Consider the following 20060-nt stretch of genomic DNA (forward strand, 5'->3'; position numbering starts at 1 on the left):
CAGGAACAGCATACACTGAACGGCACAACCACATACCTTGGCATTGTGTACAGGAATATCTGCAGTGTATGGGCTAGACCCTCCCAAGTTCAGATGGAAGATTCCACAAAAGGTGGTGGAGAATAACAGGGCTAAGATCCTGTGGGACTTCCAGATCGAGATGGACAGGCAGGTACTGGCCAATCAACCAGACATCGTGGTAGTAGATAAGGACCAAAAGATAGCAGTGGTGATAGATGTAGCGATACCAAGTGACAGCAACATCAGGAAGGAGGAGTATGAGAAGCTGGAGAAGTACCAGGGCCTGAAGGAAGAACTAGAGAAGATGTGCAAAGTGAAGGCCAAAGTGGTCCCAGTGGTGGTAGGAGCACTTGGAGCTGTGACTCCCAAGCTGTGAGAGTGGCTCCAACAGATCCCAGGAACAACATCAGGGTTCTCTGTCCAGAAGAGTGCAATGCTAGGAACAGCTAAGATACTGTGAAGAACCTTCAAACTCCCAGGCCTCTGGTAGAGGACCTGAGGTTGAGAAAGACACATACCTCCCATAGGGGTGAGAAGGGAATTTTAATTAAAATTATTATATATATATATAAAGTATAAAAGAAAAGGAAAAAAAATCTAGAAGGAGGGATAGGAGCATTAGATGGGTATAGGAGAGCATAAAGGTTAGTATGTCTATCAGTACAGAACACTGTAGTGTGATGAATTAGATACTCATTTAAACTTGTTTATGGCACTGACCATCTGACAGATTTTAAGCGCTGCTGTTGAGAGCCTGGGAACATTGTATGTTGTAGCAGGGTTGGGATCTGACAGCAGCAGGGAGGTGTAAATTTGTCCTGAGTGCCCTGGGTATTTATACAATAATGGTAAGATGAGGCTAGTGCGAATGTCTCTATAATACAAGTACTGGACAAGCACATGCTCTGTCGTTTCTATGTGACCAGAGTCACAGGGGCATTGTCTCTCCGGGTAAGGAATTTTCCTATATCGGCCTTCAAGGACAGCTGAGGGGTGGGTATCTCCTTTTTAAGTTTTCTTGTTACTCAATTTGGTGGCTTAGTACTACTTATTCACAAAGGATACAAAATGAGACTATGGATGGTTCTGCATGTATCTGAACCTTAAAATATTGACAACTAGTATCAGATATAATTACATGACATTCTAAGTGCCCTTAAAAATACTGACTAAACATCATGAAATCTCATGTGAGATTGCCAAAATATTAGGAGATAAAAGGATCCAGATTTTTCTTAACACTTGCTCATAGTGTAGTTATGATATAGAATCTTAACCTTTGTTATGAGTGATCATACTGAGAAAAAAGGGTTGCTAAGAGGATTTGAAGGAAATATTTAATAAGCTGGCCAATACTGCTTTGTGAAACATGTCCCAAAATAGTGAAAGCATCTTTTTCCCTGCTTATGTTTACTGGAAATGGCCGAAGAATTCAAGGAAGAATGTTTGTATTCTACAACCTGTTTCTGCAGCAGCGAACAGCAAATAGATTCAAACTTCATTCAAATGAGCCAGTATACCTAACCCTCTACTGGTACTATAATTATTTAATTTTTCAGGCAGTTTTTGCAGCCTTTATCAGGAGATATTAAGAGTGGAATAAAGAACCTTCTACATGCTTGCCAATTCTCAAACACATAATGTTTTCTAATACAGCAATGTGATGTTAGCAGAGGTGTTAAGGAAATAGCAAAGTATAATTATGAGGGGGGAAAAGTCAGCTTTTGGATATCTGCAAGCCAGATCTAGCTCATTCAATGGCTATAGTTTGCTTTAACCACAGTTGCTTGTTATTCCTGATCTCAGAATTTGTAGCCTTTCTTGTACTTGCAGAAGTCATTACACTAATTTAAGCAGTATAACATTAGCTCAGTAGACCACGATTAAGCTAACAATATAAAACAAATGTATTTGTCAGTTGCTCTAGTTAGCTAAAAATACGTATTTATGTTAAAAAGTACTGATTCCAAAAATATAGAAATGGAATCTGGAGCTAAGGATATTGATAACAACAACGGTCATCACCTTTTAATGAATACCATATCATAAAGTAACCATGAATTGTTAAATTACAGCATTTCTTATGTTGAGGTCCTAGGGTTCTGCAAGAGGTCACTAGGGGTTCCCTGGGAGATCACGATTTATTTAAAAAAATAATTTCAAATTCAGGCAACTTCACATTGAAGAGGTAAGTTTCATTCTTTATTTTTAGTTTAGGAACACTGTTAATGCATATATACAGGCCTATACATGAAATGAATGTAGTAATTTTGTAACTTTTGGCCTATATTTAAGCCTGAATGTGCAGGGGTTCCCCAAGGCCTGAAAAATATTTCAAGGGTTCCTCCAGGATCAAAAAGTTGAGAAAGGCTGCTTTGGATCATTAGAGAATAATTAACCTCATATTTGAAAAACAGAAGCAAAACTACAGATAAGGGATAACATTTTATGTATTTTTATACCAAATTATGATTCTATCGCACAGAAGGGTAAAAATAAAGATGTTGTTCTCATTGTGCAGAAAAGCTTACTTTTTTAAAAAAATATTTACCTGCAGTTATGACCCCCACAGAGAGACTGGTATATGCAAGCTGATAAAGATGCTGCTAATGTGTGCATTACATGTACCTGGAAGAAACACATTATCTTTCAGACAAAATTGTTCAGATAATCTTGAATCCCGTGTTTTCATTTTATCTGTTCATGCAAGGTATATATGGCCATTCATTTAAAATTAAAATAAAGAATTCCCAACATGTATACTCACGTTAATATGGTTGTCATTACAGTAATTCATGTAAGAAAAAGAACTTAAAATATTCAGTAAAAGATTATTACATTATAAATACTTGCCTTATTATTCTGTATGTCTGGATGGGGCGGTGAGTCGAGAGAAATAATAGCATGTAGTATATCGTGCGTCAGGTTACTAAGATGCAGTAATGGATTGGCCACCACAGTTTTGGCACTTGCAGTACAGGCGAAAAGAAGTGGTATTGCACTCTGCTCAGATACAATATTACTATAGGATTGCTCTGAAAATTCCTTTATAAATAGGGTGGAAAATAAAGAGTATATTTTGGTTTTCAAGTTTCCTACAGAGTTGAATTTGTTTATACACACACACACTAACACAATGCTTAATTGGAATAATTATTGTCTTTTCTGACCCAGAAATACCACTAAAGGTAGAAGAAAACAAGGAATCCAAGTCTTTTGTGGGGAAATGTTTGTTTAGGTTGCAATATAGTCTGGGAACAGTGCCTCAGTATTGGCCCAGTAACTAGCAGGCAGCATAACTTTGAATTTTCTAGCCTAGCTTTTAATCTATACTTGCTCTGTTAAGCTTCTGTCTCCTTTTTTTAAAAACTCCAAGCTCCATTTTCAGGAAATTGCCAATAACTTAATTTGCTCAAACACTGAAAGCAAGAACTTAAGAGACTTTTTGTAGAGAAAAAGTTATCTGGAATTTAGTGGTTTTTATCTGAAGACAAAATTACAAATATATAGCTCAAATCAATCTATCATTCTAGATATACTGTAGATATACTGAACCAGAAATATATGATCAAACTAGTATAAACTAAATAGTTTGCTAATCATTTATTTCAATTATGTATTAATATTTAAGGCCAAGCCCAATCAATCAAGAAAAAAACCCCCATCTGTTTACCTGTTGAGATTCTTGCAGAAGCAAAATCAGTTCCATTCGTACAGATGCCAAGCCTCCACCATGAGATCCATGGAGGATACAGTAACTGAGAAACATCCGCAAAAGTGACTGGTATTTTATAAGCCACTGTCTTCTTTGAATATTTTCCTTTAGTTGTGCATCTGACAGGTCTTCAGTTCTTTCATTTAAGGAATTTTCATCTATTACTGAGGTAATTCCTCTCTGAGCATCATCTGCTTCAATGCTGTAGTCACATGTCTTTTGAAGTGCTACCACTTCTTTTTCAAGCCAATTATACAGCTGGTATCTTAATTTCCCACCATCTACTTCATAGCCAGTGGATAATGTACGAAGCTCCTCTGTAAGAATCTTCAAGCATGCCCTAAATTTCAATTGTGCACAAATGATGTCTTCTGATGAAGTTAAGACATCATTTTCACCTCCTGAACTGTAGGTTTCAGTGCAGCTAGAACTAACTTCATTTGTTTTTTCACTTGCTATCTTCTGCAAAGGTTTCATTACAAGACAAGAATCCTCACTTTTCTCATCTTTGTCACTGTCCCATTTTAATTCCAGCGGGTCATCTTGGAAGACTGCAGCTGGCTGACTCCAATCAAACAAAGCAGCAGAACTTGAATGCTTGTCTGATGATGCATCTGATAAAGATCCTAAACCATTTAGCACTGGTTCTGACCAGTCAGTGCTGAAAAATTTGTGATCTTTTGATTCCACTGGCATTGGAGAAGAGGGTGAACACCCTTTACTAGTGTCCCTTAAACTAAATGTTCTTCCTAAACACTTCAACTTTTTGACCACTTTAGGCATCTTTGATAATACTTCTAAAGCCAACATGGGACAGCCAGACTTTAAGTGAGTATATGCTGCAGTGAAGAACAATCTTCTTTCCTCTAAATTGATTTCATCTGCCAGCCCATTTTCTCCTGCTACACAAATCCTTGTGGAAGATAAATCAGAAGACCCAAAATGGCGTCTCAGCAAGAGAGGATGTGTTCTTAGATAATTATAAAAATTAAATACCGAAGGGCTACAGTTTGAGAAGCTTCCTTCATCTGTAAAGATATCACATAAAAGAATACTGAATAATTTATTTTCTAAAAGAAATCATTCAGATATTTTCTTGCTGTCAATATTATGACACAGTAACATTTATACTCTGAGGCAACACAGATTCCCCTTTTATCTTAGGAACACAGGAAACAGTCTAATAACTGATCATCTTGTTCAGTAAGTCTACTCTGGTTATTAATATGACAAAATGGTTTATCATTAGATGTTTAAGCCTTTTCCCCATAGTTCTTATATTTTATTCCATCACAGTATGATTCCTTGACATTCAGTGTTGTAATAATCACAGAAAGCTTCAAGATGGTGCTTTGGGAGAGCATTGTGACGCTGTAAAAACAAACTTCAGATAATGAGAAAAATCAGCACCTCTAACGATTTGTGCTTCTAATAATGTGCTATGACATGTAATCATTTCAAAATCACAGTTAGCTGTTTGGAGGCCACAGTGCTTCAGCAATACATGAAAACTACCCAAGACAATATGCAGAACACTAGAAGAGTTTGTTTACTGTTTTAAAGTTATATTTAACCATGCACACATTCTAAAGGTTTATCTAAATTGCTTCAGCTTACCTTCCTCATTCAAAGTGGGATGGTTTAAAAGAGTATCAAGAGCATGACTATACTCTTCCAAAATCCAGTAAGCCATACTTCGAAGAAAAGGATCAAAATGTGGTTTTGATGGACTTTCAGTGGAATGAGGCTTACTTCCCAGAATTCTCTTCTGAAGAATTGCTTTGTAAGTACCAGATATTTCAAATTCCGGTTCATAGAGTCTTGCAATTACAAGAGCCAGCTGAATGTCATTTAATTTCTCTAGACAGACCTAATTGAAATGAACAAAGTAGTGTTTTTTTTAAAAAAAGAATCCAATCGGAGATAAGGAAGGCAAGGCCCATTTTAGTCAAGCATTATGTTTTCATAGCAGCCATCCAGATGCCTCTGGAGTGTTTATAAGGATGATTTGGAGAGTTAACCTTCTCTTGCTGTTCCTTTGCAACTGGTATTTGGGGGCATGATGCTCCCAACCTATGGATAATGTTGCATCTTCAAGGCCAACAGCCTTTGACAGACTTGTCCTTCATGAATTTATCCTACCCCTTTTTCCCAGACTAGAGTTCCAAATATTCTAGCCTCTTCTCATAGGGAAGATGTTCAAGTCCCCTATATCATTTTGGTTGACCTCTTATGCATTTTTTCCAGCTTTATTATGTTCTATTTCATATACAGCAATTAAAAGAGTACATGGGGCTTACTCAAGGAGGATGGCTCAGGCTTGATTTGAAGGCACCATGGTTATACTCAGTTCATAGGCTGGAAATTTCTGCATTCTGTATTAAACCATAGTTTACCATGCTATGCACTTTCAACTCCTTTTGTTTTGTATGGATATTAGAAAAGGCTACTCCTATTTTCAATCAGTTTAAGTGTATTACCACATTTCTATTTATGGTCTGACAGAACCATGTTTAGACATATAGCTGCCCTTGTAGCCAGAAAACTATTTCACTGGACTTCAGCCATAACATTCAAATCCTGCTTCTACTATTAAAGCATGAAGTATGTGTAAATATATTAATAAATGCACTGTAAACTCTTTCAGTAGCCTGAAGAAAACATATTAGTTACCTCTACTGCATCTTTTAAGTGACCAGCCAATAAAAAAAATGCTGTAGAATGTTCAAAACGCTGCTTGCCTAGCAACGAAAAAGCATTCTTCAGTGCTGCTTTACGCCATCTATCTTCAGTAAAATTGTTTCCAAAGAATTGTGTCATTTTGGTATCTTTTAAGGACCTGCCAAAGTAATCATTTATATCTATTAAGTCACAACGTATAGAAAAAAACTGATGTTTATCAAAGAAACAGATGCTACTCAGATCAAACGGCATATTTTAAAGTGTCAAATTGCTGCTAAAATTCTACATATGCAATTACAAACAATCAACATTTAACTCAGGTACCAGTGCTTATGATGCAATAAAAACTCTCAGAAATGCTATGGCAAAAGTAAGCCACCAGAAGATATTGAGATAAGGGACATAAAATAATGTTTCTCAAACTTTCTGCAGTTACAGACTACTAGACAGATTCTGAAGCTGAGGCAATCACCCAGTTAAATAAAGCCTCCTATATTCTGGTCTTTAAGAGCTCACATTTGTTTATGTCTTTCCATTCCCTTCATATATAACATTCTTTTAAACTAAATTTTGCGTCAACAATTTTAATCCAAATTTAACTATTACTTGAATTATTTTATGTACTCCATACCATGTAACAACAACAACAGAAATCTCTAAGTCTTTCATATCAGTGAGAAGGATTATGCTGTTTCTGCTTTTGTACCAGGTGACTAATATCTGGCTTGAGAGCAGACAGCTTGAGCTTTAGTTCAGGTTCTACACTGAGTTGCTTTCTTTTATTATTCTTTATTTCCACTAGATAGGAAAATCTAAACTTATAATTTTAAGTGGAAACATCTGCAAGTATTTGACAGCTGCATTGATAGAGAGCACACTAACTGAGAAATTCAACTTGAGATTCAACAAAAATTCGGTTGAAGGATTCAAGTTGAAAGACAGCTGTGACTGGACTCCTGATTCATTCCTTAAAGATTTTTTAATGTTCTGTTGCCACAGCTTGATGGGCCTTTCAAATGTTCTTATTAACACACTGTTGATTTTTTTCCTTTGAAGAATAGAGAAAAACAGAGTAGGGAAAAAGTCAAATTCTTGTTGGTAATCATGGTTGTACCAATATTTAGACCTGCAAAAACTGAAATCTAATCTTCTACATTAAACATTGTGATACTTTATTCTGAAGGGAAAAGTTAAGGCTAATGAGAGCACTGATTATATTACTGAGATGTACTACTTGAGCACAGAGAAATGACTTTATCAGCCTCATTGCTGTAATCAATTAATACTCATTCAAACATTCTTATTAGGAGCTGCCTCTCAGCAACCATTGTACTTCCATGCAGAAAAGCAGAGTGTTCTACTTGCTGTCCACTTCTCAACAATGCTGAAAAGATATGTGCTCAAAGGTTGCAATATGACTGAGTTCATAATTTTCACAAATTGCTTCATGACTGAATTGAGAATACGGAGTCTTTTTTAAATCAGGAAGTGTAAATGGAAGTATAGCTGTTCATTGAAGAGCAACCTCTTTCACACAAATAGCAGTGCCCTTTCTTATTCCATACTAGCTGGTGCTTCATCATTGCTTATCCCAACACACCCTTTCCAGTAAACATCACAGGTCACAAAATATTTGTTAACCAAATCACAAAATTAGTTCTATTTTTGCTGTTAAGTAGAACAAAAAATGCTCTAGTCTAGCATTTGTCCCATATATATGTATTGCACAGAAGGCCAGAGCTAAGTCAATGTCTGATCATCAGTTGTTACAACCAACTTTAATGAAAAATTTGTATGTGCAAGTGATAGTAATTGGTCCTCCATGTCGTCTGCCATAGATTCTACATGAAGAAGTGTTCAGAGTTCCAAAAGAAAGGACAAGAAACAATTGGTTTACATTACGAGAAAGCAGACTTTGATTTAAAAAAAAATCCTAATTGATAAAAACTGTTCAACAATGGAACAGATGACTTTGAGAGGTGGTAGATTCTGCTTCACTGGAGATGTTTACAGAGAGTCTGGGGATGACTGGATTCTTGTACTAGGCAAGGGGTTGGATTAGATGATCTCCAAGGTTCTGTTCAATCCTTATATTCTATGATTCAATTTCTAGGCTTCAGCAAAATCAGTGTCCATCAATTCTTAGCTATAATAGCTAAAATTCTCTACCTTCCCCCACAAAACCTTCCTAATTATACCATTTCCATCTGTCAAGCAATTCTCACATCCAAATAAAATATATCAAATAGGAAAAGCATCTAATTCCTTTCTAATTTTAAAAGTATAGAAATATACCATCTCAATCATTTGTTCAGCTCTGCCACCCTGACACTAAGCTGTCCTGTTCAGACTATGAGGCAGCCAGACAGGGTTATTATCAAAAACACTCTTTATTAATACAACTATTTACAATAATAAGTCCTTGTGATCAATGAGGTAGGCTGGTTCTGATCAAGACCACCCAGGCAACAACAGGAGAACCAGCAAGGTTGCAGGAGGAGACTGTGGCAAAGCAGCTAGGCAGGTTTCACTGAGTGGAGCTGGGAAACTGGAAGAAGCTAGGGCACGTGGTGAAACTGGAACTGGAGGTGAGTATCCGCGATCTGAACACCACCCAAACTAGGCTGGCATCTGGAAGCTAGGCAAGACCAAACTGGAACCGCTGGGTAAGGCTTGACTCTGGAGGAGGACTGGACTGGACTGAATTGGACAATGCAGGCTAGACTGGGTACACTGGGCTGAAGACTCAAGACAAGGCTGATGACTTGAAACAAGGCTGGATTGGCTGGAGAGTCTGGGCTAGACTGGGAGCTTGGCACACACTAGATTGGACTGGAGGCTCTTGACTAGGCTGGGAGCTTGGGACACACAGGACTGGACTGGACTGTAGATCCTGGACAGGGTTGAGAATCTGGAGCACAACAAGATCGGTCTGAAGTTCCTGAACAAGGCTGGGCAATCGAAGTGCGACTAGACTGGACTGGAGATCCTGGGCAAGGCTGGAAGCATGATGAAACTGGACTGGCGATTCTGGGCAAGGCTGGAAGCACAATGAAACTGGACTGGAGATCCTGGGCTTGACTGAGAGCTAGGAACAAGACTGGGAACATGCCTGGAATGCGCAGAATGGCGGTGGCGAGGTCTGAAGCTGGACGTGAGGCTGAGGTTGTTGGATTCGGCTGGGAGAAGATTCTCTGTGGCAGCATGTGCAGGATACAGGTCCTCTATGATAGGAAACGCAGGCACTAATTCCCCTCCGGCTACAGACGAAGTTTCCAATGCAGGTAAGGACTCTTCTGCTGGGGCTGCGGCAGCTTGCTCTTCACATGCCTGCCTTTTATGCCAATCCCTTGCGCACCTATTCCCCTCTGCAGCCAATTGGGCTGCCTTCTTCACGTGCTTCTCTGTACGCCTTTCCCGTGCGCTGATTGGAGGATTCAAATCCTCCCTCCAAAGACTGGCCAATCAGCGTCTGTAACTTCTCCCGCGCTGCTGAGTCACTTCTCGGTTTTGCTTTCCCGTTTCTGCCTGGTAAGTTTCTGTTTCCCCTTCTGACTCAGAAAGAGTTTCGTTTTCTGAGTCAGAAGCCGGCTGAAACCTCACATAAGCATTCACAGAGGGCAAATAATTCCATCTGTTAAGGAATTCAATCAAGCCTACTTTTGTAAAACAGTAGAAAGATCGGGGAAGATCTCGTCACCTCCCTTTGGAGAGAAACGACACATTTGATCCTACCTGCCATCAGATAGTCACTGAAATACTATGGAAAATACAAAATAATTTAGACTAGAGGAAAGAATAGAATAGAGCATATGCCAAGGAGTTCTATCACTGGTAGTGGAGTGTGAAGGCTAGTAATAAATGAACCCAAAAGAAAAACTAAAATTTTTAACAGAGTATCCAGACTGGGAAGATCAACGCAACCACAGGTAGTAATAAATACAATGAATAACAAAATGTTTCAGTATATCATAATTTACAGTCCTGAAGTATAGGATTGGGACAATATTAACCCCAATCCAAATATGTACTGAATTAACAAAATTCAGCCACATTGGTACCTATAAAAAGGCTCTCCTATAATGTAACAATAGATATAGAATTGGCCTTAGTTATCCTAGAGGTCACATCAGTATCAGTATTAGTAACCTTTTTATCTTCAGCAAAGGATCGTTACCTTGTCGTGGTGCTGGAGCTTGAGCACCTCAATAATGCCATGACCTAAACCGTGAAGGGCCACCCAAGACGAGAAGGTCATGACAGAGAGGTCAGACTAAATGCGATCCCTGGGGAAGATAATGGCAACCCACCCCAGTATTCTTGCTGTGAAAACTAAATGGATCAGTACAACCAGAGATATGTCCGTATACCATCGGAAGATGAGACCCCCAGGTCGGAAGATGGTCAAAATGCTACTGGGGAGGAACAGAGGATGAGTTCAACTAGCCCCAGATGTGAAGACGCAGCTAGCTCAAAGCCGAAAGGACGGCTAGCGGCTGACGGTGCTGGTGGTGAACGGCGAATCCGATGTTCTAAGGATCAACACACCATTGGAACCTGGAATGTAAGATCTATGAGCCAGGGCAAATTGGATGTGGTTATTGGTGAGATGTCAAGATTAAAGATAGACATTTTGGGCGTCAGTGAACTGAAATGGACTGGAATAGGCCACTTCACATCAAATGACCACCAGATCTACTACTGCGGACAAGAGGACCACAGAAGAAATGGAGTAGCCTTCATAATTAATAGTAAAGTGGCTAAAGCAGTGCTTGGATACAATCCAAAAAACGATAGAATGATCTCAATTCGAATTCAGGGCAAGCCATCTAACATCACAGAGATCCAAATATACGCCCCAACCACAAATGCTGAAGAAGCTGAAGTAGAGCAGTTCTATGAGGATCTGCAGCACCTACTGGACAACACGCCTAAAAGAGATGTTATTTTCATCACGGGAGACTGGAATGCTAAGGTGGGCAGTCAAATGACACCTGGAATTACAGGTAAGCATGGCCTGGGAGAACAAAACGAAGCAGGACATAGGCTAATATAATTTTGCTAAGACAACTCACTCTGCATAACAAACACTCTCTTCCAACAACCTAAGAGACGGCTTTATACATGGACTTCACCAGATGGACAACACCGAAATCAGATTGACTACATCCTTTGCAGCCAAAGGTGGCGGACATCTGTACAGTCGGTAAAAAAAAGACCTGGAGCTGACTGTAGTTCCGATCACAAACTTCTTATTGCACAATTTAGGATCAGACTAAAGAGATTAGGGAAGACCCACAGATCAGCTAGATATGAGCTCAGCAATATTCCTAAGGAATATGCAGTGGAGGTGAAGAATAGATTTAAGGGACTGGACTTAGTAGATAGGGTCCTGGAAGAACTATGGACAGAAGTTCGCAACATTGTTCAGGAGGCGGCAACAAAATACATCCCAAAGAAAGAGAAAACCAAGAAGGCAAAATGGCTGTCTGCTGAGACACTAGAAGTAGCCCAAGAAAGAAGGAAAGCAAAAGGCAACAGTGATAGGGGGAAATATGCCCAATTAAATGCAAAATTCCAGAGATAAGCCAGAAGAGATAAGGAATTATTTTTAAACAAGCAACGCGTGGAAGTAGAAGAAGACAATAGAATAGGAAGGACAAGAGACCTCTTCCAGAAAATTAGGAACACTGGAGGTAAATTCCAGGCAAAAATGGGTATGATCAAAAGCAAAGATGGCAAGGACCTAACAGAAGAAGAAGAGATCAAGAAAAGGTGGCAAGAATATACAGAAGACCTGTATAGGAAGGATAACAATATCAGGGATAGCTTTGACAGTGTGATCAGTGAGCTAGAGCCAGACATCCTGAAGAGTGAGGTTGAATGGGCCTTAAGAAGCATTGCTAATAACAAGGCAGCAGGAGACGACGGCATCCCAGCTGAACTGTTCAAAATCTTGCAAGATGATGCTGTCAAGGTAATGCATGCTATATGCCAGCAAATTTGGAAAACACAAGAATGGCCATCAGACTGGAAAAAATCAACTTATATCCCCATACCAAAAAAGGGAAACACTAAGGAATGTTCAAACTATCGAACAGTGGCACTCATTTCACATGCCAGTAAGGTAATGCTCAAGATCCTGCAAGGTAGACTTCAGCAGTTCATGGAGCGAGAATTGCCAGATGTACAAGCTGGGTTTAGAAAAGGCAGAGGAACTAGGGACCAAATCCGCTGGATAATGGAAAAAGCCAGGGAGTTTCAGAAAAACATCTCTTTCTGTTTTATTGACTATTCTAAAGCCTCTGACTGTGTGGACCATAACAAATTGTGGCAAGTTCTTAGTGGTATGGGGATACCAAGTCATCTTGTATGCCTCCTGAAGAATCTGTATAACGACCAAGTAGCAACAGTAAGAACAGACCACGGAACAACGGACTGGTTTAAGATTGGGAAAGGAGTATGGCAGGACTGTATACTCTCACCCTACCTATTCTACTTGTATGCAGAACACATCATGCGACATGCTGGGCTTGAGGAATCCAAGGCTGGAGTTAAAATCGCTGGAAGAAACATTAACAATCTCAGATATGCAGATGATACCACTTTGATGGCTGAAAGCAAAGAGGAACTGAGGAGCCTTATGATGAAGGTGAAAGAAGAAAGTGCAAAAGCTGGCTTGCAGCTAAACCTCAAAAAAACCAAGATTATGGCAACCAGCTTGATTGATAACTGGCAAATAGAAGGAGAAAATGTAGAAGCAGTGAAAGACTTTCTAGGTCTGAAGATTACTATTTCTAGGTGCGAAGATTACTGCAGATGCTGACTGCAGTCAGGAAATCAGAAGACGCTTAATCCTTGGGAGAAGAGCAATGACAAATCTCGATAAAATAGTTAAGAGCAGAGACATCACGCTGACAACAAAGGTCCACATAGTTAAAGCAATGGTGTTCCCCGTAGTAACATATGTCTGCGAGAGCTGGACCATAAGGAAGGCTGAGAGAAGGAAGATAGATGCTTTGGAACTGTGGTGTTGGAGGAAAATTCTGAGAGTGCCTTGGACTGCAAGAAGATCAAGCCAGTCCATCCTCCAGGAAATAAAGCCAGACTGCTCACTTGAGGGAATGATATTCAAGGCAAAACTGAAATACTTTGGCCACATAATGAGAAGACAGGACACCCTAGAGAAGATGCTGATGCTAGGGAGAGTGGAAGGCAAAAGGAAGAGGGGCCAACCAAGGGCAAGATGGATGGATGATATTCTAGAGGTGACGGACTTGTCCCTGGGGGAGCTGGGGGTGTTGACGACCGACAGGAAGCTCTGGCGTGGGCTGGTCCATGAAGTCACGAAGAGTCGGAAGCGACTATACGAATAAACAACAACCACCTTTTAATGTCAGTTCTTCTACTATGCTACAAACCATATTTCTGAAAAAAAAATTATAATATGACGGTTGTATGAAAAATAATGTTTCCATCTTTGTAACTTCAGTTTAAGTAGGCATATTTTAATAAATAAAGCAGGAAAATAATCCTTGAAATGAGCTCCTTGGTTACCTCTATTTACTTCTCCACATAATCACCACCATTCACTACTAACTTCTGCCAACAATGGAAAAGCTTCTTAAACCATCATAAAAGAACCCCACACTATATCTCTTCAATCATGTCCTGACAGTCTTTCTACTTCTTCATTTATGCCAAACAGTTGCCCACAATGGTATGCCTTCAATTTTGGAAAATGTGGAAGTTGCATGGGGTCAAGCCTTGACTGTCTGGCGGATGAGTCAAGAGGGTAAAATTCAACTTTTCAATTGCCTAATGGGTGGCTCATGAGGTATGAGGCCTAGCACTGTTATGCTGCAGCTAAATTTCCATCTTGAGCTTTGAACTTTGTTCAGTGTTGTTTCAAAATGGCAGAGGAAAAAGATGTAGAAAGAACTGACAAAACCTGCTTAGAGAGACAAAGGATGGAGTTCTTTTCTGGCAGCTATAAGAAGTTTGTCTACCACTAGAAGAAGTATATAGTAAACTGGTGTTTATGTGGAGAAGTAAACACATGTAACAAAATATCTCACTTCAGGGATTATTTCCCTGTTTAATTTACTAAACTATTCCTATTTAACTAAGTTATGGACATGAAGGCATTACTTTTCATTCAACCCTCATATGTTGTAGAGCGCCCTGGAAGGAGATGATCAAAGATATGGTTTGCAAATTAGAATGCTTAATTAAAATAGAGTAACCTGACATATTTCTGACATGGCTCTAATAAATTAATAGAAGAAAAGTGCATACATATGAAGGAGAGACAGTGAATTTGGGGGTAGGTGAGTTGCTCCTTAAATGTCCTTTACGTAGCAGTGGAATACCTCCAGAAATTTTCCAGCTCCTGAGTTTCTGAATTCTTGCACTCAAGTTAGCTCAACTCTGCTAAATAACTTTATATCAACAGCACTGAACAGCTATTTTAAATGACAGAAGCTTCAGAAATTCTACTAAGCAGTAGAAATACAAGAGAACTACTTGTAATGTATACTGAATTAAATTCTATTACAAAACTGTACCTGTATAATCCCCAAATTACAGCCTTCTTTTTCATTGCAAGATAGAAAATGGCTGCATCTAGAGGGTCATTGTTTCTTTGAAAGGCTGCTTTAGCGACCTGAAAGGATAATAGTAGATTTGGTGGTTATAAATATATAGCCATAGTTATATCCAGGAAAATTTTGATCAATTCCTGGAAATAATTTGTCTATGTTTAATAGACGAAAAAGCTAAACCAATACTACTTATAAATCATACAAGATTTTTATTTATAGGAAAAACCACAGACCATTATTTATAAGAAGTAAATTTTATGTTGTTTATGGACTAAGAGATTTACCTTCTAGTAACCCACTTGGATTTCAGGCTTAGCACAGAATCAGAGAGCACTTTCTCTCTTGCTCACCTCCTTGCTCAACTGCTTGCATGGAATCTCATGCACTCCTTTGAATGCAATTCCTGATAGCTCATAGCTACTCTTCTAATGCTTAAATAAAGAGGAGTTATAAATATGAGAAAAATAAAAGCTTACTCTATCTGAATCCATGTCTGCTAATTTTGAAAACTATTTTCAAGTCACAGAGTTATTATAATTTTCATCTTGTACTTAAATTGTTGAGGACCCCACATCTGGTCACTGGGAGTACCAATTGACCTGAAGGAGTCTAGAAATAGTTGAACAGCTTACTAAAATAAATCCAATTAACATTGCTGCTGCTACTGCTGAAAAAAAGAAAGCAACATAAACATTGCAGATAACATATGCATGTAGGTTAAAGACAAACCATGAATGGGCTAGTTCAAAAGATTACATCTGCCCTTCAACTGTCTAGGTGGGACATTCTCCTAGGAAATCTCAGCAGGTGGCACTACTTGGCCCACCTTGTTTGGGTTTGATTCTAAGGAGGTGAGACCTTGTTCTTACTTGTATAGATCATCTGGGAATGCAGACTGGAATAAACCATTTCTTTCTGAACTGTTGTCAAGGAAACTATGTCCATGTCGTCACCAGGAATCAAACTCAACTCAAAGGGAACTTTTACTTTACAGAATTTATTCATTCATTCATTCATTCATTCATTCAATTTCTATAGCTGCCCATCTCAGCAAGTGACTCTGGGCAGCTTACTGAATCAGAATTACTGATTAGGCGAATCAGTAGTTTAGTAAATATAAAAAGAGCCTTTCACTTTAAGAGATTAAGCCCTGTTTAGTACATCTGGTTGTTCACTGGCATTTCTTCAAAGTATATCCATTAAAAAATAAAATAGAATTTAAGTTTCTACTTACTCCATCCCTCTATATAAAAATAAAGCCAGATTTAATGATGTCAATATTTCAAGTGCAAACTTCAGTCTTGCTCAAAGCAAAGTGTTTGATACATTGGTTCCTTTAATATTAATCAACAGATGTAAAACAGGCAGACAAAGAAAAAACAGCCAATTGCTGTCATCTGAAGCAATATGATTTTATAAGAATTATAACCTGTGGTTAAATAAGATGAACTATTTACAATCCAATAGTAACAAAGGCAGAAAAATTTCCCATGGGAAGCTTTTTCATGGCAGTGTGGAACAGCAAACATTTCTCTTTGTCCAAATTGATATACCTGTTTTCCTTTTCATTCTTCTTTCTAATCCATACTCAAAACATTGTTCTTCTGCTTAAAAAAATCAGATTTTTTTTCATGCACTCTATTATCTAAACAAAAGTTCTAGTTTGTTATAAATTGCATTTACCTTTTCAATGCATCTGCGCAAATTATGGGTATTTCGAACCCACCATCCTACTCCCATAGCTCTAAGTTCTGACCATGTTGGATCACCTTTTTGTACTGCAGGAAGCATGTTTAGAAGTTCTTCTTCTGCAATAGAGTGAAATGCCCAGGCAAAATGACTCGAAGACAAACCTGAAATAACCACAAATGATTAGCTTTATAATTATTCAATTTACTTGATTATTGATAATTATATTAACTTGAAAAGATTTAGTGACTTTTTCTGATACTTTAAAAAATTTGGTGATATGAAGTATCATACAAGATGTCATATTAGTTATTATAATTTGCATGAGTAACTAACAACTTGCAAATAAATAGCTACAGTTAAAAAGTTTTAAAACACAAAGCATTTATTAGTTAAGCCTGTATGCCGAAAATAAAAGAAAAATCAACACCCTCCCCCTGTACTTAACTGTTTAAAGATACACCTATACCCATAAAGCTTTGATGATCCCACACTAGAGCCAAAACAGTTGACCGCCAGAAACATCTAGCTATCCTATAATATCAACTGTTCAGTGGATCTCTTCATGATCAGCATTACTCCAAAGTTTCTTCATGTCAGAAACTAACATTTCCTCAGAAACCATCCTATTCGTACCTAAGAATTCCAAAAATGTTGTCCTATTTTGCATTAGGATCATACAAAGAGTGAAGAAAGTATTACCTTGGTGCAATAGCTGGGCTCTGTGAGCAGGTGGCAGAGAAGTTGTCATAAAAGTGTGAAGACGAACTGCCAAAAGAAACTTCAAACCACATTCATCGAGGGTTTCTCCTCCTATGAATGAAGATTCAGTCTACAAAATGTAATTCTTCAAACAAGAGTCTACCACCATTTGCCATATTTTCCATTATTTTATATATTTTAAGTCTTATCTGTTGGGCATAGTTCCAAAGTAGCAGGAACCAATAACAAATTTTATGTAGTAAAACGAACTTTTAAGCAATCAAGAACTGTTAATGGTTCTACAATGTTACAGAATATTAAGTAGCATGATTATAGCAGACAAGTAAAGCCTTACAATATTTATTGTTTTTTATATGTTTGAGTTAAATATTACTAAATTCAGAAGAAAATGTTGCTTCACAGTGAAGCTGCCCCATAACTACCATAGTATAAGGAAATTTGCCAGTACATATAGAAAAAGAGGTAGCTGAGGGTGGTTCTTTCCTTTTCTAATTTTCAAACTTCAAAAAATTAAGCAAAAGCTGTTTCTATTTGGTACACACAGTAAAATACTTTCCCAGGAAGTAGTAAACCTAGTGTTAAAAAAACAGTAGCTATGGAGCATAGGTAGAAAAAGAACTTGAAGAATCATATTACTATCTTCTAAATAAACTATATCATTAATCTTCCTTGGATACTTCCCAAATCAAACCTCTAATTACCAAACTTAGTCTATTCTGTATCATTACATTTCATATATGCCAATCCCCTTCGTAATTAAATTGATGTATTTTGTGAGCATTATCTAATAATATTTTAAAGTGTTGCAGTTTGTTACAAAAATTTAAAGAGGCTTGTTTCTAAATACACTGCAATTTATTTATTTATTTATTTATTTAATAACTGTACACAGGGCTGTTAAAAAGAAAAACTGAATGGGTCATTATAAAACTTACCCTTGCTTCTGTCTCTGCTTTCTCCTATATCAGTGCTGGTAATGGCAATTGTATCAGCCAATGCCATCAATAGCATCTGTTCCATCCTGGTAAGTCCTGGTAAGCTAGAGTGAAGCAAGTGACGAGAAAGAACTTGGGCATGCTCTTGTCCAAAGTAAGTTGGACTATACTGAGAAAGATCTATAACTTTTGGCTTTTTGTCATCTTCATCTACTTCAATTGTAGACAGTTCATCTGTACATAGGCTGGAATTTTGAAACAGATCCTCGTAATTTTCATCAACCACATGTTTGTTAAGGTTTTTTGGAGTATTTGACTTTTCAGTACAAGCATAGACACATTCTTCATCAGCAGCAAGCAATGCGTACAAAGGAAGAGGTGGAACAGAATCTATTTCTGTATAGTCTGTTATCACACATCTGTTAAATGTCATAGGGTCTCTTGTACTACTCCCACTAGCACAGATTGAGAGAGAACGGTACCTTTTCTCATGGTAGGGGTCATTTATGGCAATGACTTCTCCAGCAATGCATTTGACAAGATGAGATAAAATGGCCTTTGCTCTACGTACTTTCCCTAGATCCATGAGTTCCAAAAGTTGCACAGGATGATACTGAGGTAAAGTAGGACATAATGAATGAGCTGCTTCGAAGAGACCAGAATCTTCCATCTCCAGTGACAGATCAAATACAGTTCGTTTCCCACCAAGTTTTTGAGCAAAGCTAGTCATGGATCTGGTTAATGTTCGTTTTGGTGAGGGAACACCAGACAACTGGCTTTGTTTAATTAAACTTGTTATGGATGGTGTACTCCCATTATAAGAGTCTACAGTAATGGGATCTTGCTTTGAAAGTGGCTGCCATTGAGAATAAACATGCATTTCACAATCCATCCCAACTACAAGGATGCCATCACGAACCCAAGACAAAGAAACTGGTAGAGGAGGTGATCCTTCTACTGATGAGACCAAATCCACACATTGTAACAGTATAAATCTAGATGTACAAGAGGTTTTAGCATTTTCCCATACGGGCAGTACAAGCATTTCTTTAGCACTTTGTTCCCGTTTTCCAGCCAACTGACCAAACATATAAAGCTTTGAACCAATGCCTACTGTTAATATATGAGAGCCATCTTCCCTAGACATCCAGTCTAAGTGAACCAAATGCTGTGTTCTGAGTGTTAAGTTCTTATTTCCTTCTGCTACTGAGCTACTATTAACACTCAAAGAATCCAGTGTTAAGTTTAGTTCATCTAAATGAAGTGTTTGTTCCAAGTTCCAACAAGAGCCTCCTGTAGATTCACATTCAAAAATGCCAACGTTCACCAAAAAATCTTCAGAATGATTGTTTTGGGGTGGTGTTCGCTTGTACGCCACAGCTAAACGATTTGTATGAGCACAGCTAATTTCAAGAGGTAAACCAGACACTTCAAGGGCACTGCTACTAAGATGTCCATCCTCAATAAGCAATGGCCATTCTTCCCATACATACATATCACTGTTCTTAGTACTCTCTGGTTTGGGTAATACATCTGTTTCCAGTGCCATTCTACACCTCCAAAACCTAACTTTCCCATCTGAACAAAGTGTTGCAAGAAGATAAGGAGCTTGGCAGACTGGATAAATTGAAGAGGAACTTAAGTGACCTAAGATTAAGAAACAAAAATCCTTAAGATATTAACCAGAAAAAA

At 38.2% G+C, this 20060-nt stretch overlaps 1 protein-coding gene across 2 annotated transcripts in view; it reads right to left on the reverse strand.

Moving 5' to 3' along the window:
* Nucleotides 1-20060, reverse strand: part of DMXL1 (Dmx like 1) — a 110837-nt gene that overhangs the window by 45091 nt on the left and 45686 nt on the right. For both annotated transcript variants that reach the window (XM_063295308.1, XM_063295307.1), the window contains exons 18-26: nt 18369-20015; nt 17413-17523; nt 16705-16874; nt 14986-15083; nt 6410-6575; nt 5354-5606; nt 3695-4764; nt 2875-3066; nt 2573-2649 (exon numbers count right to left, since the gene is read on the reverse strand). In XM_063295308.1, the coding sequence (XP_063151378.1) occupies nt 2573-2649; nt 2875-3066; nt 3695-4764; nt 5354-5606; nt 6410-6575; nt 14986-15083; nt 16705-16874; nt 17413-17523; nt 18369-20015 (3784 nt within the window). The remainder of the gene's footprint in view (nt 1-2572; nt 2650-2874; nt 3067-3694; nt 4765-5353; nt 5607-6409; nt 6576-14985; nt 15084-16704; nt 16875-17412; nt 17524-18368; nt 20016-20060) is intronic.

This window comes from Candoia aspera, chromosome 2, assembly GCF_035149785.1.
Source record: "Candoia aspera isolate rCanAsp1 chromosome 2, rCanAsp1.hap2, whole genome shotgun sequence".
Classification (NCBI taxonomy): domain Eukaryota; kingdom Metazoa; phylum Chordata; class Lepidosauria; order Squamata; family Boidae; genus Candoia; species Candoia aspera.